The 24212-nt window shown below is 55.3% G+C and overlaps 1 protein-coding gene across 1 annotated transcript in view; it reads left to right on the forward strand.

Moving 5' to 3' along the window:
• PLOD1 (procollagen-lysine,2-oxoglutarate 5-dioxygenase 1) overlaps positions 1-24212 on the forward strand; it is a 30606-nt gene that overhangs the window by 3879 nt on the left and 2515 nt on the right. Inside the window, exons 2-17 of the mRNA XM_003127577.6 lie at positions 3431-3522; positions 4972-5099; positions 5797-5960; positions 7606-7718; positions 9787-9850; positions 11930-12027; positions 13109-13210; positions 13774-13905; positions 15790-15911; positions 18169-18273; positions 18728-18853; positions 19393-19534; positions 20147-20260; positions 20917-20982; positions 21536-21640; positions 23783-23929. Of these exons, the coding sequence (XP_003127625.2) occupies positions 3431-3522; positions 4972-5099; positions 5797-5960; positions 7606-7718; positions 9787-9850; positions 11930-12027; positions 13109-13210; positions 13774-13905; positions 15790-15911; positions 18169-18273; positions 18728-18853; positions 19393-19534; positions 20147-20260; positions 20917-20982; positions 21536-21640; positions 23783-23929 (1820 nt within the window). The remainder of the gene's footprint in view (positions 1-3430; positions 3523-4971; positions 5100-5796; positions 5961-7605; positions 7719-9786; positions 9851-11929; positions 12028-13108; positions 13211-13773; positions 13906-15789; positions 15912-18168; positions 18274-18727; positions 18854-19392; positions 19535-20146; positions 20261-20916; positions 20983-21535; positions 21641-23782; positions 23930-24212) is intronic.

Consider the following 24212-nt stretch of genomic DNA (forward strand, 5'->3'; position numbering starts at 1 on the left):
GCCTTGGATGTGGGGCCTCACGTGGGCCCTGGCCTCAGCCCGGGCAGCTGGCAGGACCAGACAGAAGCAGGTGGGCGGGGCCCTGGGGCCCAGAAGCGGAATCCTCCACGTTGACACCCTGTGGGCTGCCCAGAGCTCTGGCTGTGGGTGAGCTGGGAAGAGACCTCACCTCGTGACTGGAGCCTGGTGCCCACCCTGGGGAGGCGGCTGGAAAGGCTGGCTTCTGTCCACAGCTGGGCTTCCCAGTGTCCCAAGATGCTGGACAGGGAGACCGCGAGGGGAAGGGCTTGGGCACTGGGAGTTCAGGCTCATTTGCCCCTCCCTTTGGGGTTCTGTGACCCTAGGCCAGTTATTGAATCTCTCTGTGCCTCAGTTGCCTCACGTGCAGAAAGAGGGGTAGAAATATCACTCACTGCATGGGGTGTTGATGGTTACATTCAATAATGAACATGGGGAGTTCTTTTGTGGCCCAGTGGGTTAAGGATCTGGCGTTATCACTGCAGCAGCTTGGGTCGTTGCTATGGTGCGGGTTCGATCTCTGGCCTGGGAACTTCTACGTGTTGCAGTATGGCAAAAATAAATAAATAAATAATAATAATACTCTTCACCCAGTACATGGTGTCTAATAAAGGCCAAGCGGGAGTTCTGGTGGTCTAAGTGGTTAGGATTTGGTGCTTTCACCCCAGCCTGGGGTTTAATCCCTGGTCTGGAAACTGAGAACATCAAGCCACTGCTGAGAGGGGATGCCAGGGTCCCTTGGGGGAGGGGCCTGCCTTGAGTTCTTTTGCCGTGAACCACCTCCGGGGTCCCTGCATCGGAGCCCAGCGTCAGAGGACCAGGGGATGGGTTGGACCAGAGGTTTCTGATGTGGCTGACCTCAGAAATCAGCAGGGACGGGGAGTTCCCACTGTGGCTCTGCAGGTTAAGAACCCGAGGTGGTCTCCGTGCAGATACAGGTGTGATCGCTGGCCTTGCTCAGTGGGTTAAGAATCCAGGGTGCCCGCACGCTGCAGCATAGGTCGCAGATGGGACTTGGATCTGGTGCTGCTGTGGCTGTGATGTAAACTGCCAGTTGCAGCTTTGATTCAACCCCTAACCTGGAAGCTTCCATGTGCTCTAGGGGCAGCTGTAAAAAGGAAGGATGAGGGAGGGAGGGAAGAAAGGAAGGAGGAGGAGGGAGGAAGAAAGAAAGAAATCACCAGGGAGGTAGGAAAAGTCCAGACTCCTGGGTCCATCTCAGACCTCTGGTCTTGGGGCCCAGGAATCTGAATTTCATAGCCTGCCTTGTGATGCTGATACGCAGGCAGGTTTGGGACGCTCTGCACCGGGTGATTCTGTGGGGTCCTTGGCCAGGAGTGTGGGCATTGTGTGGCCCAAGGAACCCAGGATTTGCTAAGACACCCTTGGAGCGCAGACCACCTGGGCAGGGAAGGCGGGCCTGTGGGGAGGGTCTGGCATGGCCCGGGGCCTGCCCCTCCTCCTCAGCTGGACAATCTCTCTGGACAGATGGAGACAGACGCCTGGCCACCGTCCCAGGCCTAAGCAGTGTGGGCAGAAGTTAAGGGAGGGGACTCGGTCCAGGTATCTGTGTCCAAATCGCCGTGCTGCCACTTCCTGGCTCCCCTGGGCAAGTCACCACATCTGAGTCTTGGGTTTCTAACTTCCCCTCCCCCGCTGCCAGATTCCAGGAGCCCTGGTTCAGTGGAGACTCCGGAATCTCACATCCATGCACACACTGGCTTTTTCCATCTGTGAAATGTGACACTCTTTCTGTCCTCAGCAGCCCCTGTTGTGGACAAGAGGGCCTCAGAGGTGGGGCTCTGGCTCTCCTCGCCTGGGGGCAGACTTAACCATCCTGGCAAGAGTTGGGGGAGCTCTTCCCCAAGTGTGAGCGGCACCCCTCTTTCCTGGACCCCCTTTCCATACCTGCCTAGTGAATCTGCCCTGTTGTGCCCCCAGCCTCCAGACACACCCCCAACAGATCTTGCCAATCCTGGCTGGGCCGCCTGGCGCCAGCCCCCTGCCCTGGGACCAGCAGCCTGCCCCTCGGCTCAGCCCACTCTGCCAGGCTGGACTCCTTTGTTCTTTTAGCCCAGGCTCCTCTTAAGTTCCAGCTTCCAGGGAGGTCAGGATAGGAGGGCCTTACCTGCCTGTGCTGGCCTGGCCAGTTGGTGGTCTATTCACCCAGAAAAGGGTTTTATGTCCTGGACCCCAGGGAAGTAAGGCTCGCCCCGTGAAACAGGCATGGGCACTGCAATGTGGGGTCCTGGCTCTGAGGGCAGGAGAGAGGCCGGGAGAAATCTGAGAAGGCTTCATGGAAGTGGTGGCAGGGGAGATGGGTCCCTAGCCCTGGGACCTGGAAGAAGGTTAGAGAAAGGGCAGAGAGGCAGCCCTGGCAGGTGGGAGGAGCCCGGCAAGGTGAGGCTGGCTGGAGGAGGGCTAGATGGAGCAAATGAGTTGTCACCAGGCCATTCAGCAGGGGCCTTGAATGCACTGATCAGCACCAACAATAGCTCTCCATGGGCACCAGCATCCCAAGAAGGATTTTACAGGCCTGATCTCACTTAATTAGTCCAGCAGCCTTGGAAAGGAGGTGCTGTTACAATCCCTATTTTACAAGGGGGAAAGCTGCAGCTCAGAAGGGTCAAGGACTTGCCCAAGGTCAGGAGCAGAGCTAGGAGTCTAACCAGGCCAGCGACAGAGCCTTCCCTTCTCAGAGATCACAGCCTCAGTGTGTAGCCTGGGAGGGGCTTCCCCAGGGCTTCCAGAGATGGCATCTGGGAGTGTTTCCAGCAGGTTCTATTGCAGAGGTGAAGCCACACGACAGAGCTCAGAGAGGTCTCTTGTTAGCCTCTCTGGCCAAAGGACAGGATTTCAAGTCGGTTTCCATGGCAGGCCAACTCTCCCTCATTCTCATGTCATGGGGAGAATCTAAGGCCGGGTGGCCGAGGCTCAGCGAGACAGTCTGTAAGGATTGATTAGCAATGTCTGCCCTGAGTGCAGGCATGGAGAGCCGTGCTTGTCCCCAGGCTAATGTCCCATGCTGGCGGGAGAAGTCCTCCTGGTGTTCAGCATTCAGAGTGAATCCGTTCCTTTGCTCCCGTGGGAGGCCAAAGCCCCCTAAATCCTGAGCGACCCAGTCCCACAGTGCGAAGTGCAGACACCTCTGCTCCCGGTGGTTGCTGCCATGTCCACACTTACCAGGTGGGTGGAGTCCTGGAGGAGAATCAGGAGACCCAGGTCATGTCGCAGCTCTGTCCTTAACCTGCTGAGCGACCTGAAGCACGTCCCTTTCTACCCAGGCCCTGGGCCCTTGACTGTAATGGGTTGACATGAAAATGTATCCTATGAGATTTGATACATTTTGCTGGACAGTGACCTGGTTCTGCTGTCACCTCTCTTCATCCTCCATTCCCTTCTCTGTCCCTAGACAACCTCTTGGTGCTCACGGTGGCCACGAAGGAGACCGAGGGGTTCCGACGCTTCAAGCGCTCAGCCCAGTTCTTCAACTACAAGATCCAGGTAAGAGAGTCCCTGAGGGGGGCAGAGACAGCCGAGGGGAGAGCCCAGGAGCTGGGTAGTTGCCCTTCCCAAACTGACTTGGGGCCTCAGGGAAAGCTTCTGGAAAAGCAGAATGGGAAGAACACAGGCGAAGTCGGGGGCAGGTGGAAGGGGAGACTGGAGGGGTACGTTAGTGTGTGTAAGACCCGCCTGGGGGAGTTCCCACTGTAGCTCAGCAAGCTAAGAACCTGACTAGTATCCATGAGGATGTGGGTTCAATCCCTGGCCTCGCTCAGTGGGATAAGGATCCAGCGTTGCTGCAAGCTGCAGCTTGAGTCGCGGATGCAGCTCTGATTTGACTCCTAGCTCTGGGAACTTCCATATGCCACTGGTGTGGCCCTAAAAAGAAAAAAAAGACCCACCTGGGGACCTTGGCTAGTTTGGAGGGCAGTGCCTGGGACTCAGCATTTCCGTGAGTCTCCCCCAGGTGATTTTGGGATGGCTTTAGTTTAGAGATTTTACCTGTATAAGCACTGATCTAAAGAAACACAAGCAGAGTTCCCATCATGGCTCAGTGATAACGAACTCAACTAGTATCCATGAAGATGTGGGTTCAATCCCTGGCCTTGCCCAGTGGGTTAAGGGTCCGGCGTTGCCCTGAGCTATGGTGTAGGCTGGCAGCTGCAGCTCTGATTTGACCCCTAGCCTGGGAACTTCCATATGCTGCAGATGTGGCCCTAAAAAGGTGAAAAAGAAAAAAAGAAAAAGAAACACAAGCTGATGCCTCAGTGCCATGGGGTTGGTGTTCTGTCCATGCTGCCTGTGGGGCTGAGCCCTGCAGGGTGACTTTCCTCTATTTCACTGAGCATGCCACGTGCCTCCTTGTGTCAAGTGTGGTCGTGGACACTGGGGACAGAAAGATGTATGATACAGACCACAGCACTGCCTACACAGCTTGCGATCTCGTGGCTTTAAGCCAGAAAGAAAGTGGATTAGTTCACATGAATGAGGGTTGAAGCAGAGGGTTGCTTCAGGCATAGCTGGATCTAGGAGTTCAAGAAGGGCCTTGTCTTTCCATCTCTAGGCCTCATTTGTTTTCATTTGCAGTCATGTTTCCTCTGTACAGTGGCAGGATGACCACCAGCCACAGACCTTCAAGCCCCAGCTTCTCAACCTCAGCAGAACAAGCCAGCATGTCCTCAGTTTTAACAGAACAGTCACTTGGGTCACAGGCTCAAACCCATGGCTGTGGGAGAGAGGGACACTCTGATTGGCCAGCTGTGGCCACGTGACCCCACCAGGGGCCTGCTCAGCCTCACACATGTCCTTGGAATGGTGTCCCCACTGGGAGGGGAGGAGGTGCTGGCCAGACAGAAGCAAAGATGTTCACTTCCCCGGGTGGGGGTGGAAACTTAGCTGGCCCAGATATTTCTTCACCAAGAGCCCATGTTAAGGGGCCTTTCTCTGCAGGCGCTGGGGCTGGGGGAGGACTGGAATGAGAAGGAGGCATCGTTGGGTGGAGGGCTGAAGGTTCGGCTGCTGAAGAAAGCCCTGGAAAAGCACGCAGACGAGAACCTGGTCATTCTCTTCACAGACAGGTAGGCGGCCAGGGGCTTCCTGGGCTGGGCTTCTCTGCTGAGAGAGAGAATATTCTAGAATAAAGCCCTTGGGAGTTCCCGCCATGGTTCAGTGGTTAAGAAACCCGACTAGTATCCATAAGGACGCGGGTTCGATCCCCGGCCTCGCTCAGCGGGTTAAGGATCCGGCGTTGCCATGAGCTGTGGTGTAGGTCGCAGACTCGGCTTGGATCCCACGTTGTTGTGGCTGTGGTGTAGGCCGGCAGCTACAGCTCCGATTAGACCTCTAGCCTGGGAACCTCCATATGCTGCAGGCGCAGCCCTAAAAAAGACAAACGACAAAAAAAATAAAAATAAAAATAGAACAAAGCCCTCCCAGGACTTTAGGGATGAGGAGAGATTGCCCTATCTCAGGTTGTCTAGAGTTTTAAGGGGTCTCTGAACCCCAGAAAAGATCCTCTGGTGTGGTCCATTCCCACTCTTGGTGAAAAGGTGCGTGGGGGCACCTGCCCAGGTATGCTGAGCTGTGCTTTGAGTGGCAGGCGGCACCGATTACGGGGACTGTCCCTCTGCCCAGGGAGCAGGAGGAAGCGTGGCAGGCAGGAACTGGCATGGGAGGAGGGGGGAGAGCCGTGATCGCCCGTCTCCTCCGGCTCGTGCACCCCCGCCCCCAGCCCCTGTTCACCTCTGCCCTGTCTTCTCCTGGCTCCGGCCACAGCTATGACGTGGTGTTTGCCTCCGGGCCCCGAGAGCTGCTGAAGAAGTTCCGGCAGGCCAAGAGCCAGGTGGTCTTCTCGGCAGAGGAGCTCATCTACCCGGACCGCAGGCTGGAGGCCAAGTACCCGGCCGTCTCCGACGGCAAGAGGTTCCTGGGCTCTGGAGGTGAGGAGCCTGTGTGCGCCATGAGGGGTGGGGCCAGGCAGGTGCGGGGGTGCAGTGGGGTCCACCTCTGCCCTTGCGAGGATCCCCCGTGGGATTGACGTCTCATGGGTCCTCAACACAGAGCGCCCTCAGTAGAACTGATTTTTTAACCCTTAAATCCGCTCCCCTGCAGTCTTCCGTATCTCATTAAATGGCCCCCCATCTGCTCAGGGCAAAACCAGGAGTCACCTCAGTTGCTCCCTTCTCAGATGTTCAGGAGGTTACACCACCCCCACTTCGAAAGATGTCTGGAATCTGCCCTCTGGCATCCACACCCATGGCCACTGCCTCCCAGGGTCCCTGGAGGTGGCAGTTAGTCTGTTAGACTGTTAGACTGTTCTGCCAGGCTCCACTCTCCCCGCTTCCAGCCCCTTCTCCACCCAGCAGCCAGATGCGAGTCCACAGACATCACTCAGTTGCTTCCACTGCACAGAGAATAAAATCCATATTTTATTCTAGGTTTCCTTTGTGCAGCCATGGAAGGGGGGTCCGCCCCCTTCCCCATTGGCTGAGAGAGTTAGTGCAGTCCAGGTGGCTTGGCCCAGGGACACAGGAGTCCCCTGGGGGCAGGGCCCTCTCTGGATGTCCACCTCCTCCGTTTTCTCTTCCCCTCTCAGCAGTTTGTCTTGTAGCCAGCGAGCTGTGTGGGCTCGTCCCTCCAAGCCCTTCTGCACTGTGTGACCTTGGCATAGCCTCTGTCCTTCTCTGTGTCAAGATTCCCAGATAACTATAGAAACGGGGCTCCAGGAGTTCCCGTCATGGCTCAATGGTTAATGAATCCAACTAGGAACCATGAGGTTGCGGGTTCGATCCCTGCCCTTGCTCAGTGGGTTAAGGATCCGGCGTTGCCATGAGCTGTGGTGTAGGTCACAGATGTGGCTCGGATCCCGTGTTGCTGTGACTCTGGCGTAGGCTGGTGGCTACAGCTCCGATTCGACTCCTAGCCTGGGAACCTCCATATGTTGCGGGAGCAGCCCTAGAAAAAGGCAAAAAAAAAAAAAAACAAACCCAAAAGGAAAAGGAAAGGGGCTCCAGGAGTTCCCATTGTGGCTTAGCAGGTTAAGAACCAGGCTAGCATCCATGAGGATTCGGTTTCTATCCCTGGCCACCCTCAGTGGATCCAGCATTGTTGCGAGCTGTGGCATAGGTCAGAGATGCGTCTTGGATATGGCATTGCTGTGGCTGCGGTGTCAGCCAGCAGCTGTGGCTCCGATTCAACTCCTACCCTGGGGACTTGCATATGCCATGGGTTCGGCCCTAAAAAGGAAAGGGGCTCCAAGCCTATGCCCCATTATCCCTGTTCTCCTGAGCTCCTGGTCTAATTGATTTATATTCACCACCTATGTGGTCCCAGGGCCTGAGCTGGTGCAGCTTAATGGACAACACTGATTTTTCTCTCTGGGCTCAGCAGGAACGTATCACCAAGGGGCATTAATGGGCTGTTTGCAGCCTATAGACATCACCTCCCCTCAATCCAGGAGGACTTCTGAGAGGAGGCAGGACTTAGGGATAAAGAAGTGGGAGGTGGATGAGAGGGAAGGCTGGGAAGAGGCCCCTGGCTCGGAGGGCAGAAGCTAAGTGTCTGTCTGTGTTCCCCCACCCCCAGGCTTCATTGGTTATGCCCCCAACCTCAGCAAACTGGTGGCTGAGTGGGAGGGTCAGGACAGCGACAGCGACCAACTCTTTTATACCAAGATCTTCTTGGACCCAGAGAAGAGGGTAAGAGGCTGGGGGTGGGGCTGAGGAGTGGGGGTGGGGGCTGTGGGATCTTGTGCCTGACCTCTTGGGTTGAGCATTGACACCGCATTTATCTATTCTTAGATTCACTCTTTTTTCTTTTTTGTCTTTTCTAGGGCCACCCCCGCAGCATATGGAGGTTCCCAGGATAAGGGTCTATTTGGAGCTGTAGCTGCTGGCCTTCGCCAGAGCCACAGCAACTCGGGATCCGAGCCGTGTCTGCAACCTGCACCGCAGCTCAGGGCAATGCTGAATCTTTAACCCACTGAGCGAGGCCAGGGCTTGAACCCGCAACCTCATGGTTCCTAGTCGGATTTGTTAACCACTGAGCCATGATGGGAACTCCTCAATTCACTCATTTATTCAGCAGATATTTATTGAGTACCTGTTGTGTGTGAGACGCTGTCAGGTGTGGGCAGGGATATGGCAATGAATATGACATCTGGGGGGCTCTGCCCTAATGGACCCTTAAGTTAGGGAGACCCTCACCTGTCAGCTAGTGAGGATGGTCATAAAAAGAACTGAGAGGCTGAGCTGCCCCTGTCCCCACTCTACCTGGGGGGCTTCTAGGGGGCTGATGAGAACTGGACCTGGATCTCAGAAGCCAGACCTCGGAGCCTGACTCAAGGCACAGGTCCTTGAGGGGAGTGGAGGTGGTTGAACGGAGTCAGTGTAGCCCCAAAGCTAGCCAGTGTCCTCTGGGCAGGAGGAAACTCAGGGAGCCCTTGTGGAGGTCAGTATTCCTGGATCCTGCCCTGCCTACCCCCCAGCCCCCATTTATGCTGTGCTGTGTGACACAGGGTAAGTCACTTCCCCTCTCTGGGCCCGATTTTTATTAACCACGAAATAATGAAATGAAGTGGTTGGCCTTGTGCAGTGGAAACCATGAACTTGATCTTTTTGTTAGCTCAGTCCTTTCTCCTCCTTCCTCTTTGCCTCTAGTGACATTGCCAGATGAAGCCTCTGGTCTAAAACCAAAAAGTGGAGCTGCTCTCTATGGGATGAGGGCTGAGCCTAGAATACCACTTGTTGGCCTAGCCTAGGGCTCATGAGAAACAGTCAGGCCTCAAAGAGGCAGGCAGCTCTGTGCAGAGAACATAGACCTCAGGGCCAAGCTGCCAGGTTCAAATGTTAGCTTAGCCAATTACTAGCTGTGTGACCTTAGGCAAGTTAGGCAGCCTCTCTGTGTTTTGTTTTCAAATCTATAAAATGCAATGATGATGATGCTTTTCCTAAGGATGCTGTGTGGATTAAATTAGTATACATACGGGAGTTCCCATTTCAGCTCAGCTGGTTAAGAACCCGACTAGTATCCATGAGGATTTGGGCTCCATCCCTGGCCTCGCTCAGTTGAACCAGTTAAGGATCTGGTGTTGCCACAGGTGTGGCATAGGTTGAAGATGCGGCTTGGATCCCGCATTGCTGTGGCTGTGGCTATGGCCAAGGCCAGCAGCGGCAGCTCTGATTCCACCCCTAGCCTGCAAGTATGGCTGTAAAAAGAAAAAAAAAAAATTAGCATGCATACAATACTTACGATAGTGATTGGCACATTCTAAAGTGCTAAGTAAGCATTTGTTGTTATTCTGGTTGTGATTGTTTTAGTTGAAGTAGCTGCTTCCTTAGATTCCATCCAGGAGTTCCCACCATGCTGAAAAGGGATCGGTGCCCTCTTGGGAACACTGGGACACAGGTTCAGTCCCTGGCCTGGCACAGCAGGTTAAGGATCCAGCATTGCCACAGCTGTGGCTAGGTCGCAACTGTGGTTTGGATCTGATCCCTGGCTGGGAATTCTATATGCCACAGGGTGGCCAAAAAGAAAGAAAGAAAAAAAAAAAAATCAGAATTGCTTAGATTCCTTCCAGTTCTGAGAATCCCTGGTTCTCTGTGAATAGAGCTACTAGACTACTAGATCCCAGGGCTGCCCAGATGTGACGGGGCCAAGTGGGTGTCAGGAGAGGAAGAGGCAGAAGTGAGAGGGCAGGCTCCCCACCCTGGGGAGTCCTCTGCCAGGGCCTTTCTCTGCTGCAGCCTGGTGCCCTTTTTCCTGCAGGAGCGGATCAATATCACCTTGGACCACCGCTGCCGTATCTTCCAGAATCTGGATGGAGCCTTGGGTGAGCAATCCCACTGGGAGGGGCACCCTGAGAGGGGTCGTAAGGAGGTGAGGATTCCAGGCTGGGCCTGAGTCAAGGAGGTTCCTCTCTGGCTATTGTGCAGGGAAGTCACCCACTTCATTCCCAGGTCCCCAGAGACCAGCTGGATGTCCTCTGGGGCCATAAGTGTGTCTCTCTGGGTGTGGAGAAAGGAGGGCCAAGAGGTGAGTCCACAGAGCCCAGCGGCCACCAGGGCCAGGAGGCAGCCGCTCAGCCTGGGAGGAGCTGGGTCATGCACTCAGTGGTACCCGCCCTGCCTTCCGCATCCCTGGTCCTCAGAGGTGAGGCTGCTTCACCTCCTTCCTAGGGGAAGGCTTCCTGGGCTGGGGCCAGGGATTACACCGGCATGGAGTTGATGGATGAATTGGAAAGCAAAGAGGCCACTTGGTCTTTGAAACCACAAATGCTCTTGGCTTGATCCCAGATTTGTGGCTTGTGACGACATTGCTTTGCCGCTATCTTGTTAGGTGACTTCAGGCAAAGTGCGCACGTGTGCGCGCGCGCGCACACACACACACACACACACACACTCTCACACTCACTTTTCAGGCCTCAGTTTTCCCATCTTTAGAAAAGAGATGTTGAACTGGATCAGTGATGGGTGATTTAGTGGACCCCTTTGAGAGCCTGAGGGGAGCTCCGGCTTCCCTCCCAGAGAGGTGCAGAAGCATCGCACCCTCCGGCCTATGGGTTCGGGGAGTTTGTGAGCCTAGGTTAAGAACCTGGGTCCAGGAGTTCTTGCTATGGCTCAGCAGTAACGAACCCAACTAGGATCCATGAGGATGCAGGTTCCATCCCTGACTCTGCTCAGTGGGTTAAGGATCCGGCACTGCCCTGAGCTGTGGTGTAGGTCCCAGACGTGGCTCAGATCTGGCATTGCTGTGGCTGTGGTGTAGGCTGGCAGCTGTAGCTCTGATCTGATTGCTAGCCTGGGAACTTCCATATGCCATACATGCAGCCTTAAAAAAAAAAAAAAAAATGCTGGGTCCTGATTGGAGTTCCCACTGTGGCACAGGGCGTTAAAAATCTAAGGGAGTTCCTGTTGTGGTGCAGCAGGAAGGAATCTGACTAGTATCCATGAGGATGCAGGTTCGATCCCTGGCCTCATTCAGTGGGTCAGGGATCCGGTGTTGCCATGAGTTGTGGTGCAGGTTGCAGACTCGGCTCGGATCCTGAGTTGCTGTGGCTGTGGTGTAGGCTGGCAGCTATAGCTCCAATTCAGCCCCAATTCTGGGAACTTCCATATGCCTCTGGTGCAGCCCTAAAAACCAAAAAAAAAAAAAATCTGACTGTAGCACCTCAAGTCACTGTGGAGGCTCAGGTTCAATCCCCAGCCTGGCACAGTGGGTGAAAATTGTTGCCATAGCTGCAGTATAGAGGACCCGGAAACTTCCATTAGAGTGAGTATGGCCTCCAAAAAAGAAGCTGGGTCCAGAGCACTTCTTGGGTGGGCCAGGAGCTTACACAGAGGGGCTCCCCTTACATGATCCCCCACCACCGAAGGCCTCCTTCCCCGGCATCTTCTCAGGCCTCGGGGAAGAGACCCTTCTGCATTTTATAACTAATGGACAAGGGAGCCCCTATCCGCTGTCTTACCTGCAGACTAACAGGGTTAGAACTCAGGTACTGGGACGGTACTGCAGGGGCTCTCTCTCCTCCAAGACAGGACCTGTCCCTGCCCCACCTGGGCCTCCCTGCCTGGCTGAGCTGAACCCGGAGCTGGGATGTTTCTAGTCTTCATTTGCTCCAATCCCCTCTTCTGCCTCTAAGAAGTAATCACAGTAAACACCAGGGGTTGCCATGGATTGCGTGCTCCTTATGTGCCTGGTTTGGTGCTCAGTCCTCGCCAGACACAGACTCCTTCCCCTCTAACTCCCATTTTACAGATGAGGAAACTGAGGCTCAGAGAGGCGACGTGACTAGCTCAGGGTCCCACCCTGTTCACAGAGGGTAGCGTTGGGATTCTTGCCCAGCCTGTCGGTCCCAGAGCTTGGCCTCTGGGCCTGACGCTGAACAGGTCTCTGCTTTCTGACCCCCCAGATGAGGTCGTGCTCAAGTTCGAGATGGGCCAAGTGAGAGCGAGGAACCTGGCCTACGACACCCTCCCGGTCCTGATTCACGGCAATGGGCCCACCAAGGTAGGGAGGGGCCCCAGTTCCCGCGGAGGGTGGGGGGGTGCCTGGATCCTGATTTTTCTCTCACTGTGACCCCACAGCCTCTCTTTGGGGTCAGGGCCACCCACCTGGGACCTGCTCACTGCCTCTGGCCTCACACCTGGGTTCAGTCTGGTGCCTTCTCTCCTTGCTGCAGTGCTGGGTGATGCTCTGTCCATCTCTGCTGGACCACAGAAGAGGCTGCTGTCCCCACTGGGCTGGGGACAGGATTAGGGTCCCTACTGGGCTGCCCTGAGTCATCCATACTCTGTCACCCCCAGGGCAGACCTGTTTCTACATTCAACAACCATTTGACTGTTTGCACCAGGGCAGGGGACATAGTCGGTCCTGAATAGGACAGACTGTTCCCTGTGGCCCTGAAGCTACAGGAGGGGTGGGGGGTGCAGGCCAGACCTAACCAGCCCCTGGGGACCTGCCCCCAATCACAGCACATTTCTCATCCACCCTTGCCAGGATCACATGCGTGGGAGGGAAGAGGGCTGTGTTAAAAGGCAGATTTCCTGGAGTTCCCACTATGGCTCAAGGGGGATTGGTGGCATCTTGGGAGTGCTAGGACACGGGTTCAATCCCCAGCCTTGCACAGTGGGTTCAGGGTCCGGCATTGCCGCAGCTTTGGCTTAGGTCATAGCTATTGGCTCAGACCTGATCCCTGGTCCCAGGAACTCCAAATGCCACGGGGTGGCCAAAACAGGGGGGAGGGGGGAATGCAGATTTTCTGATACCACAGAAGAGCTACTCCATGGGAATGTCTGAAGGGGGTGTGGCCCAGGAACCTGCATTTTACAAGCTCCCAGAGATCCGTAGATGAAGAAGCACCGGAGCACTGACTCCTCTCTCTGCCCTCCCCCAGAGCACCTTTGGTGATCCCCAGGGGGGCGGACTTGCTCTCTCAGTCCCGCCCCAAATAAAGCCACATTCCTGTCCTCTTAGGGGAGACAGAGGGCTGGGGTCTGGGCCCACCAGGGGGCCCAGGGAGATGTGACTGCGTGGTTGGAGGGGGAAGGGGGGCTGGCCTGGTTCCTCTCCGACCCGGGTCTCCCAACAGCTGCAGCTGAACTACCTGGGCAACTACATCCCGCGCTTCTGGACCTTCGAGACGGGGTGCTCTGTGTGTGATGAGGGCCTGCGCAGCCTCAAGGGCATTGGGGTGAGGCTGCCCAACATCAGGGCTCTGTCTCTTGGGGTGCGGAAGGATGGGGGGATCCTGGAGGAGACTCCCTTGTTCTTGGTGGGAGGTCAAGGGGTTACCTCCCTGTCTGGGCTTCCATCCTCCTCCTCCTCACCCAGGCACCTCCTCCTGGAAGCCATCTCAGACTACACACGGGTCTAGCTTCCCCTAGATGCTAAGTTCCGGTTTCTTCTGCCTGGTCCCTTGGAGTCCCATCCCATGAACCTTACTCCTCATTTATGGCCCATTTCAGACCCTATGCCGGCCAGCCTCTCCAGAGAGCGTGCCGTCAATCAAGTAGTCCTCGCTCCAAGGCTCACGCTGCTCCCTGTCCCCAGCAGGGACATCCTCCTGCTGCTTTCCTGCCAGTCCCTGCCTGTGTCACTTCCATATTCCTGCTCAGGGTCCCCCCGGCCCAGGCCCCTTACCTAAGTCCACATGCCTCTGGCTCTCGCGCTCGATCCCTCATGCCACCCTCGGGGCTCAGCGGTGGCACAGTGGCTGGACATCTCCAGACTCTTGTGCCGCCTCTGTCTGTGCAGGATGAAGCTCTGCCCACAGTCCTGGTCGGCCTGTTCATCGAACAGCCCACGCCGTTCCTGTCCCTGTTCTTCCAGCGGCTCCTGCGCCTCCACTACCCCCGGAAACGGATGCGGCTTTTCATTCATAACCATGTGAGTAGCAGGTACTCGGTGAGGTCGCTGTATGGCTTAGGTCAAGAGCCCAGTCTCACAGGATACCCTGAGACCTCTGAGGAAGTGACTGAACCACGTTATCTGGGGCTAATGGAAGTGGGCAATGGGCTGGATCCCCAATCGCTGGGTTGACTCTGGAGTCAGACTGGCCTGGTTTGAATCCTAACGCTGCTGCTTATATGGGCTGTGTGACTTCGGGCATGTTACTCAACCTCTCTGGGCTTCAGTTGCTCTTCTATTAGGCCAAATAGGGATGCTATTAAAGTCGGCCACATAGAATTGCTGCAAGCGTTAAAATAGCTGACCTGTGATGCCAGTGGAAGGGTGCCTGGCTCTAAGACTGCTGGTGCATTGGAAGCACACAGTAGGTTCTCTTAGCTGGTGTCATTACCGTTGTTTCCCTCCCTGGCCCTGTTTCCCTCCCTGGCCCGGTCTCCGCTGATTTGATCTGGTGATAGTCAAATTGGCTTTCACCCCCCACCCCACCCCTTTTTTGCTGCACCCGTGGCCTGTGAAAGTTCCTGGGCAGGGATCGAATCTGCACCACAGCAGATCTTCAACCTGTAGCACCGCAAGGGAATTCCTGGTTTTCATTCCTTGAGTCCCCTCCTGGGAATAATCAGGGAGGGCCCTGAGGCCTGGATTCAGCATTCCCAGCTCCCCCCTTGCCTGCCTCTCCTTCCCAGCGGGATAAAGTCCCACCTTCCAGCTTCTGCTGAGAGAAACCCATACATTCTCCAAAACCTATTGTCAAGACTTCTGGTCTTCTGCAGAGTCTTCTCAGCTGCCCCATCTAGTGTCACCCTTTCCTGAGACCATTCAGCCCTGTCTGCACCCTACTCCCAGGGACCTCTGGTCCTACGCTCAGCTCAGGTCCACTTGCGTCCCAGACATTCACGCAGCTGTGCCACCTGGAAATAGGAGACAGTGTAGGTCCCGCCCTTGGGAGGCCCCCAGCTTCCCTGGAGAGGTCAAACCTCACCCTGGTGAATCGTGACTCTGTGTGGAAACAATGAACCGTGGCAGGCAGTCTTTGAGGACCTACTGTGTGCTCTGACTTGGTGACTCCTTGCAGTGACTCTGAGGGAGGCACAATCACCCTCCCATTGTACAGGGGAGGAAACTGAAGCTGAAACGGGGGAAGGGACCCACCCAAAGTCATGCTGCTAATTGCGGCAGAGCCGGGCTGTGCTCTGCACCCTGGGTTTGTTTCTAAACACCCTGCTCTTTCTGCTTTCCCTTGCAAGGGGCTCCAGGTTAGAAACTATTTTTCAAGTGCCGGGAGTGGTTAACGAATCTGACTAGGAACCATGAGGTTGCAGGTTTCATCTCTGGCCTTGCTCAGTGGGTTAAGGATCCGGCGTTGCCGTGAGCTGTGGTGTAGGTTGCAGACATGGCTCGGATCCCGCATTGCGGTGGCTCTGGTGTAGGCCAGCGTCTACAGCTCCGATTAGACCCCTAGCCTGGGAACCTCCATATGCCGCGGGAGCGGCCCTAGAAAAGGCAAAAAGACAAAAAAAAAAAAGTGCCTGGAGCATTTTACATCAAAAGAGATCCCCTGAGCCACACCCTGGACCAGCAGAGTTGGCACCTCTGGATGTGGGGCCTGCAGGGCAAGGGGCACTGTCCTGGTGATAGAGGCTCTCAAGAGGCCTGTGGCCTGGCCTGCTCAGGGGAGGATGGTCCAAGGATGGCGAGGAAGGGCACACTAGGCAGAAGGTCCAGTGTAGGCAGAACTCTGAAGACAGGAAAGCAGACGGCCAGGGATGTGCCAGGGAAGACAGGGAGCACCTGCAGTGCGGAAGATGCTGTGGTCCCTGGGGTGGGGCCGCAGCCTCACCGCCCCCATCTCCCCATCCCCAGGAGCAGCACCACAAGGCTCTAGTGGAGCAGTTCCTGGCAGAGCATGGCGACGAGTACCAGTCCGTGAAACTGGTGGGCCCTGAGGTTCGGGTGGCGAACGCTGACGCCAGGAACATGGGCGCGTGAGTTGGGGACTGTGGTGTCAGGAGCACCAGGTGGGGCACAGAGGTTCCAGGGGCTGAGTGGTCTGCAGCAAGTCCTGCCCCTCTCTGGGCGTCACTGTTCCCATCTCTCAGATGGAGAAGTACTTTCTGTCCTGATGACGTCCGGGCTCATGGGCGGGGCTCAGCTCTTCCTTTGGGTTTGGGAAGCAAATGAGAGAAAGAGGAAGAACTGGAGTAGATAACTGCTGACAACTGAACCATCTCTGATTTTTTTCCTTTATTATGAAAACAAACAGGTTATGTGTGTTGTCTGTAAAAGAAACCAAAAGTGCAGACCCCAGATTGGTAAACTGCTTAAAAAGGACTAGCTAGTAAGCTGCGTAAATTGGCTTCTTGGGCTCTCTTGATACCTCTCAGCCCCGCTGTTGAGCATGAGTGTGAGTGTGCTCCAATAACATTTTATTTTTTCATTCTTAAAATTTTTTAAATTTATTTTTTATTAAAAAATTTCTTTGAGTTCCCGTTGTGGCTCAGCAGGTTAAGAACCTGGCGTAATGTCCGTGAGGATGTGGGTCTGATCCCCAGCCTCACTCAGTGGGTTAAGGATCTGGCGTTGCTATGAGCTGTGGTGTAGGTCACAGATGCAGCTTGGACCCGGTGTTGCCGTGTCTGTGGTGTAGGCCAGCAGCTGCAGCTCTGCTGCGACTCCTATCCTGGGAACTTCGTATGCTGCAGGTTTGGCCCGAAAAAGAAAAAAAAAAAATCTTTTTTTTTTTTTTTGGCTTTGCCGCTGGCACACACAAATTCCTGAGCCAGGGAGCAAACCTGAGCTACAGCAGTGACAATGCCTAGTTCTTATCCACTAGGCCACCAGGGAACTCCCATTTATCGACACTGAAATTTGAATATCATACAACCTTCATGTGACTTCTTTTGATTTTTGTTTTCCCCAACCATTTAGAAATATAAAACCATTCTTAGATCATGAACTAATCAGGCAGTGGGCTAGATTTGGACCGTAGACCATAGTTTGCTGAGCCTGGCACCAGATAAACAAAAAGGACATTTAAAAAAAAATTTAACTATTATTAATGTACAATATTGTGTTAGTTTCAGGTGTACAGCTTCAGATTCTTTTCCATTATAGGTTATTTATGGAAGATTGAGTATAGAGTCCTGTGCTGTACCATAAATCCTTGTTATTTTATATGTAGTAGAGTGTACCTGTTAATCTCATGCTCCAAATCGGTCCCTTCCCTTCCCCTTTCCCCATTGGTAACCATAAATTTGTTTTCTATGTCTGTGAGCCTGTTTCTTTTTTGTAAATAAATTCATGTGTGTCGGAGTTCCCATCGTGACACAGCGGAAACGAATCCGACTAGGAACCATGAGGTTGTGGGTTTGATCCCTGGCCTCCCTCAGTGAGTTAAGGATCCAGTTTTGCCATGAGCTGTGGTGTAGGTTGCAGATGTGGCTCAGATCTGGCATTGCTATGGCTGTGGTGTACGCCGGCGGCTATAGCTCTGATTAGACCCCTAACCTGGGAACCTCCATATGTTGCGGTGCAGCCCTAAAAAGCAAAATAAAAAATTAATAATAATAAAATAAATAAATAAATTCATTTGTGTCATATTTTAGATTCCAGGTATAAGTGATATCATATATCTGTCTTCGACTTCACTTAGTGTGAGATTTTTAAGGCTTTTGGTACAATTTGCCAAATTATCCTGCCAAAAGACAGACCAGTTTACGCATAGCCCCAGGCAGTGTCAGGGCCTGAGTCTAGGCCTGCTCTCCCCAGTACCAAGGTTTTCGGAACACGTGATGCCAGTTGCCAGGCTCTGGGATTTTATCTTTTGTTTTGTTTTGTTTTGTTTTTGAGGGCCGCACCCGGGATCTGAGCTGCATCTGCGATCTACACCACAGCTCATGGCAATACTGGATCCTTAACCCACAGAGCAAGGCCAGGGATCGAACCCACAACCTCATGGTTGCGAGTCGGATTGGTTAACCACTGCGCCACAATAGGAACTCCTGGGCCTTTATCTTGACATCAAGTAGCCCAGGGGCTGGGTCTCGGGGTCCGCAGGGCCTGTCCAGGCTATTGGTCCCAGCCTGCACTGGGCTGGCCTGAGCTCTCTAAAGCCCTGGTACCCGGGGGTTGCAGATGTGGGCAGCGGTGGGGAGTGCAGCTGCAGGGTAGTTCTGGGATCCTGGGTGGGAGGCTGGGACCAGAGCCCCAGCCCTACTGACCCCATGTCCCTGTCCCCTGCAGGGACTTGTGCCGGCAGGACCGTAGCTGCACCTACTACTTCAGCGTGGATGCCGACGTGGCCCTGACTGAGCCCAAAACCCTGCGGCTGCTGATCGAGCAGAACAAGTGAGGCTGTGGGTGGGCCGTGGGTGGGCTGCGGCCAGCTGGCAGGCGGACCCTCAGCGCCAGGGCTTCCAGCCCAGCACTGCTCACCGTGGGCCTGGGCCCGGGCCCAGGGGTTGGGGGCAGGGGAACCCGACCCTTGCTTTTCTCCTCCTCCTCCGCCTTGGCCTCACCTGTGACCCCAGAGGTGGCCCAGCCTGGCTAGGATGTTCCCCACCACCTGGGCCTCAAGCCCCAAGCTCCCCCCACCCCCCACTCCCACCACCGCTCCCCTGCCCCCCCTCCTGGCCACCCCATGGGAGGGAGCAGACACCAGAGGGGCCAGACCCCACTCCAGGTCCTACCCCAGGGAGGTGCCTGCAGGTTGAAGGCACGCTCCCTCCCCTTCCCCATACCCAGACCTGCCCCAGCCTCCCCATGGGCAGAGGGACTCCTCCTGAGGTGCTTGCTTTCTCAGGAACGTCCTTGCCCCCTTGATGACCCGCCACGGGAGGCTGTGGTCGAACTTCTGGGGGGCACTGAGTGCAGATGGCTACTACGCCCGCTCTGAGGACTACGTGGACATCGTGCAGGGGCGGCGTGTGTGAGTACCTGCAGGAGACGGGGCACCCTCACTGTCTTCCTCCTGGCCTCCCCAGTATTCCTCTCCATGTTGCCCTTGAATTCTCGTTGAACTGAAGCAAGGAAGATTGCAGTCAGACATGCAGAAGGACTTCCTGACAACTGTCCTGGGCCCAAGGGCCAAGGGAAAAGGAGTCAAATCAGCACTACCATGGGAGTTCCTGTTGTGGCTCAGTGGGTTAGGAACTCAATTAGTATCCATGAGGATGTGGGTTCCATCCCTGGCTTCACTCAGTGGATTTATAAGCTGCGGCATAGGTCTAGATGTGGCTCGGATCTATTGTTGCTGTGGCTGTGGTGTAGGCTGGCAGCTGCAGCTCCAATTTGACCCCTAGCCTGGGAACTTTCATATGCCGCGGGTGCAGCCCTAAAAAGAGGAAAAAAAAAAAAAAAAAGACACTCCTGTGCCCTCCCAGCCTGTGACTCCCCCGCCCCTTCACCCCCAGCCTGTGACCTTTCACCTTCGCCTGTGGCCCCTCCATCTTCCTTTCTCTCTCTTAGTGGCGTCTGGAATGTGCCCTACATCTCAAATGTGTACCTGATCAAGGGCAGTGCCCTGCGGGCTGAGCTGCAGCAGACAGACCTGTTCCACCACAGCAAGCTGGACCCCGACATGGCCTTCTGTGCCAATATCCGGCAGCAGGTCAGCCCGGGCTGGCTGGGCAGAGGAGGCCCTGTGGGTGGGAAGATGGGCTGCCTTGTCGCCATAGGCTCTGCAGCTTCTCAGATCCCAGCAGGGCTGCCCAAAGGCTGCCAGGCCCTGCTGGGGACACTTGGGGCACCAAGCATGAGGGCTGGTCCTCGGGACCTGTGGAATCATTTTAGTGGATCCACTTTTTACACTCTTTCACTTACCTTTTGGACGGAGCCTAAAGAAAACGAAACTTTCCACCTTTACTCCAAAGTGCCCGAGACACCTGTACCCTATTCCTGTGCCCCATCCAATATTATGTTGTGATTATTTTTTAAAAATATGACGACAGGATGAAAGTTCCCCTGTGCCCACGACTCCAGGATCAGAACCCCATCCTTTCTTTGGCACATTTATTTTTTCATTCCTGTTCAGTCTTCCAGGAAGTCTTCCCTGATTGCTTCCCCAGTGTCGTGCCTGGGCCAGGTTCTGGGGGATGGGATGACCCACGCTCAGTCTCCTGATCTTGTGAACATTGAACTTGGTGGGCAGGGGAGCCCCTGTGCCCCCAGGGGCGTGCAGGGGAACAGGAAGGGCCTCTTTCATCCACCCTCCTTTCCCCAGGACGTGTTCATGTTCCTGACCAACCGTCACGCCTTTGGCCACCTGCTCTCCCTGGACAGCTACCAGACCACCCACCTCCACAACGACCTCTGGGAGGTGTTCAGCAATCCCGAGGTGAGGCCCTGGGCGGGCGGGCGAGGTGGGAGCAGAAGGGAACCCCCGTGATCCTGTGGCCTGAGGCGCCTCCGTCTCAGAGCCTGACCTTGGCTGGAACCCCAGGCGCCCCCTCCCTCTCTCCCTCCGCCCCAGGTGGCTTGTGTGGCAGGATTTAGGTGGGGAGAGGAGAGTGTCTCCAGAGGCAGCGCCACCTGGCGGAGGGAATGGGAGGCAGAGGCCTTGGCGTGTGGCTCATCAGCTGTAACTTAGCCGAGCCTCTCCATCCTTGGGGCTCAGTTATCTTAGCTCTAAAATGGGTGTGGTGTCACAGCCTGCCTCACCTCTGAGGGTGCTGGGATGATCAGAAGAGGAGGAAGTTGTGACAGCATCCCTAGATACTGCAAGCTTGTGGCTACTGCGGCTGCATGCACAGACCTATAGGGAGACCTTACACACATGCACACATGTGTACACACATCTGCAAACACCCACTCCTGTGGGCACACTGTGTGCCCCAGACAGCTCACGTGACCCCATGGGCATAGGTGCATACGGGTGCCCCCCACTCCATGGGGCTTGGTGGCGGGGGAAGCACCTCTTAGAGCAGCCCGTGCAGTGGAGCCGGGGGGAGCCCCAGGCCAGGCCCCAGGACCCCAGCTCCCCTCCTCCCGCAGGACTGGAAGGAGAAATACATCCACGAGAACTACACCAAGGCCCTGGCGGGGAAGCTGGTGGAGACGGTAAGGACAGGGCGCCTGCTGTTGAGGACAGAAACCCGCTTGGGCTAGGGGAGCACCTTGCTGCGCTTGGGGCTGGAGGATGGGCGGTAGGGTGGCCCCCTCCTCCTGCTGGCACTTTCCAGCTGGCATCTGCAGGGGCCTTGGGAAGCCTGAGGCTTCTTCCCTGACCCGAGAAGGAAAGAGGAAAATGTCCCCACGTGTGGTCTCAGTTGTGGACCTCGGGCCTGGAGTGAGAAACAGCGCTTCTCTGCTTCCCCCCCACCCCACCCCCGCCCGCAGGCCTCTGCTCCCTTGATACACACGTTCCTTTCTGGGCCTGGCCCTGGCAGCTCCATGACCTCGGCTGAGAAGGGCCAGCTTTGAGCTCACTGAGCCCCTGCTCCATGGGGACACTCAGAGGTCTCACCGATGGGGGCGTGGGGCCAGGCATAGATCACAAAGGGGGCTTGTCTGCAGCCGGTTCTGCAGATGGCTGGGCGGCGGTGGCGGGGAGCAGGGGGAGGATGCGCTGATGCTGTTCCGGACCCTGTGACTGAGTCCCTGCCCTTCCCAGCCATGCCCAGACGTCTACTGGTTCCCCATCTTCACCGAGACGGCCTGTGACGAGCTGGTGGAGGAAATGGAGCACTACGGCCAGTGGTCTCTGGGAGACAACAAGGTGGGGGCCCCAGATACCTGGACGGGGATGGTGGGGAGGCGGCCCCTCCGCCCATGCCTGCCCTCTGGGCCTTTTTCCTGGCAAGCTAGCCAGCCTCTCTAGGACTCTTGTTTTTAGTTGATTTACAATGTTTTAGCAGTTTCTGCTGCATAGCAAACTGACCCGGTCATACATATATATACATTCTTTTTCTCATATTATTTTCTATCATGTTCTATCACAAGTGACTGGAGTAGTTCCTGGTGTTATACAGCAGGACCACATTGCTTATCCCTTCCACATATAATAGTTTGCATCTATGAACCCCAAACTCTCCCATCCATCCCACTCCCTCCCCCATGGGACTCTTTAGATGGGGGTGCTGGCAGGGGGGCCTGTAGGCACATAGGGGTAAAGGGATGGAGAAGTGAGATGGTGTGTGGGTCCTCGAGCTGTACGTCCTCATGGATACTAGTCAGGTTCGATACGGCTGCACCACCACGAGAACTCCAGCACAGAGCTGCTGCATGGGCCGGGAATCGAACCTGGGCCTCCAGCATGGCAGGCGAGAACTCTACCACTGAACCACCTGTGCACCTCAGGAGCCATTTTTAAAGGCACATGAGCCTCTGAGCCCATGTGCCTCAGAGACCAGCTGACCTTCGGGCTGGCTGGTACACTAAGCAGGGGTCTCTTTACTGCCTGATCCACAAACTGGGTGGTACAGCTCATCTCCAGAACCCAGGAATTGGCACAGCCCAGGTGTGGGGTCTGGTGACCAGGCCCGCCCTGGGACTCTCGTGCCCCAGCTAACCTGTGGCCCTCTGCATTGGTTTTCTGTGCTGTGTAACAAATGCCACAAAGCCTATCAGCTTAAAATGCCCATTTATGGAGTTCGCGTCGTGGCGCAGTGGGAGCGAATCCGACTAGGAACCATGAGGTTGCTGGTTTGATCCCTCGTCTTGCTCAGTGGGTCAAGGATCCTGCGTTGCCATGAGCTGTGGTGTAGGTCGCAGATGCGGCTTGGATCTGGCGCTGCTATGGCTGTGGTGTAGGCTGGCAGCTATAGCTCCAATTGGACCCCTGGCCTGGGAACCTCCATGTGCCACAGGTGCGGCCCTAAAATGACAAAAGCCAAAAAAAAAAAAAAATCCTCCTTAAAGGGCCCACCCAGGATAATCCCCCTTTATCCCAAAGTCGACAGACTGGTGAAATTAATTATATCTGCTAAACCCCTTCACTTTTCTTTTTCTTTTTCTTTTTTTGGCTTTTTAGGGCTGCATCCGTGGCACATGGATGGTCCCAGGCTAGGGGGCAAATCTGAGCTGCAGCTGCTGGCCTACACCACAGCTTACTGCAACACTGGATTCTTAACCTACTGAGCAAGGCCAGGGATTGAACCCACATCCTCGTGGATACTAGTAGGGTTTGTAACCTGCTAAGCCACAACAGGAACCCCCAACCCCTTCACTCTCCCCCACCCCGTTTTTTGTTTTTGTTTTTAGGGCTGTACCTGCTGCATATGGAAGTTCCCAGGCTAGGGGTCAAACTGGAGCTGCAGCTGCCAGCCTATGCCACAGCCACAGCCACGCCAAATCCGAGCCACGTCTGGGACCTACACCACAGCTCACAGCAATGCTGGATCCTTCACTTACTGAGTGAAACCAGGGATGGAACCTGCATCCTCATGGATACCAGTTGGGTTCATAACCTGCTGAGCCACAGTCAGAACTCCCAACCCCTCCCTTTTTTTTAAAAAAAAGTTGCTGAAGTATAGTTGATTTAGAACATGTTAATTTTTGCTATACTGCAGAGTGACCCAGTTATATATTATTTTTCATCTTCTTTTCCATTACAGCTTAGGACAGGATATTGCATATAGTTCCCTGCGCTCGACAGTAGGACCGTATTTACCCATCCTATACATACTAGTTTGTATCTGCTAATCCCAAACTCCCAATCCACCCATCCCCCAGCCCCCTCCCCCTTGGCACCACAAATCTGTGCTCTCTATCCCTTTCGTCATGTCTCCCCTTGTGCCATGGCGTTCACTGATCAAAGGGAGGGGATTAGACAAAGCCTGTGCGCTCGGGGGCCAGCACTGCAGGGCCAGGGGGCCCACCTTCGAATTCTGCTTACCACCCTCTGCTTGGTCCCTTCCAGGACAACCGCATCCAGGGTGGCTACGAAAACGTGCCAACCATCGACATCCACATGAACCAGATCAGCTTTGAGCGGGAGTGGCACAAGTTCCTGGTGGAGTACATCGCCCCCATGACAGAGAAGCTCTACCCGGGCTACTACACCAGGGTGGGCATGCCTGGGGTGCAGCCAGGACGAGGGCAGGTGGTGGGGTGCCTGGGGTTCCTGGCGTGGGGGAGAGGTTCCTGGGTTTTGGTATCCGGGAGTTGTCCCTCCCGTCGGGGGGTGGGGCCTCGGGGCACCACTCTGCCTTCTAGCCTCTGACTCACGTCTTTGTTTTTTTTGTTGTTGTTGTTTTTTGTTTTTGTTTTTCTGTCTTTTCAGGGCTGCACCCACGGCATATGGAGGTTCCCAGGCTAGGGATCTAATCGGAGCCAGGGGTCTAATTGCC

Source organism: Sus scrofa, chromosome 6 (genome assembly GCF_054392235.1).
Source record: "Sus scrofa isolate SSC_HxYL_T2T_F1_AM1 chromosome 6, Sscrofa_HxYL_maternal_Yorkshire_Landrace_v2.0, whole genome shotgun sequence".
NCBI classification, from domain to species: Eukaryota; Metazoa; Chordata; class Mammalia; order Artiodactyla; family Suidae; genus Sus; species Sus scrofa.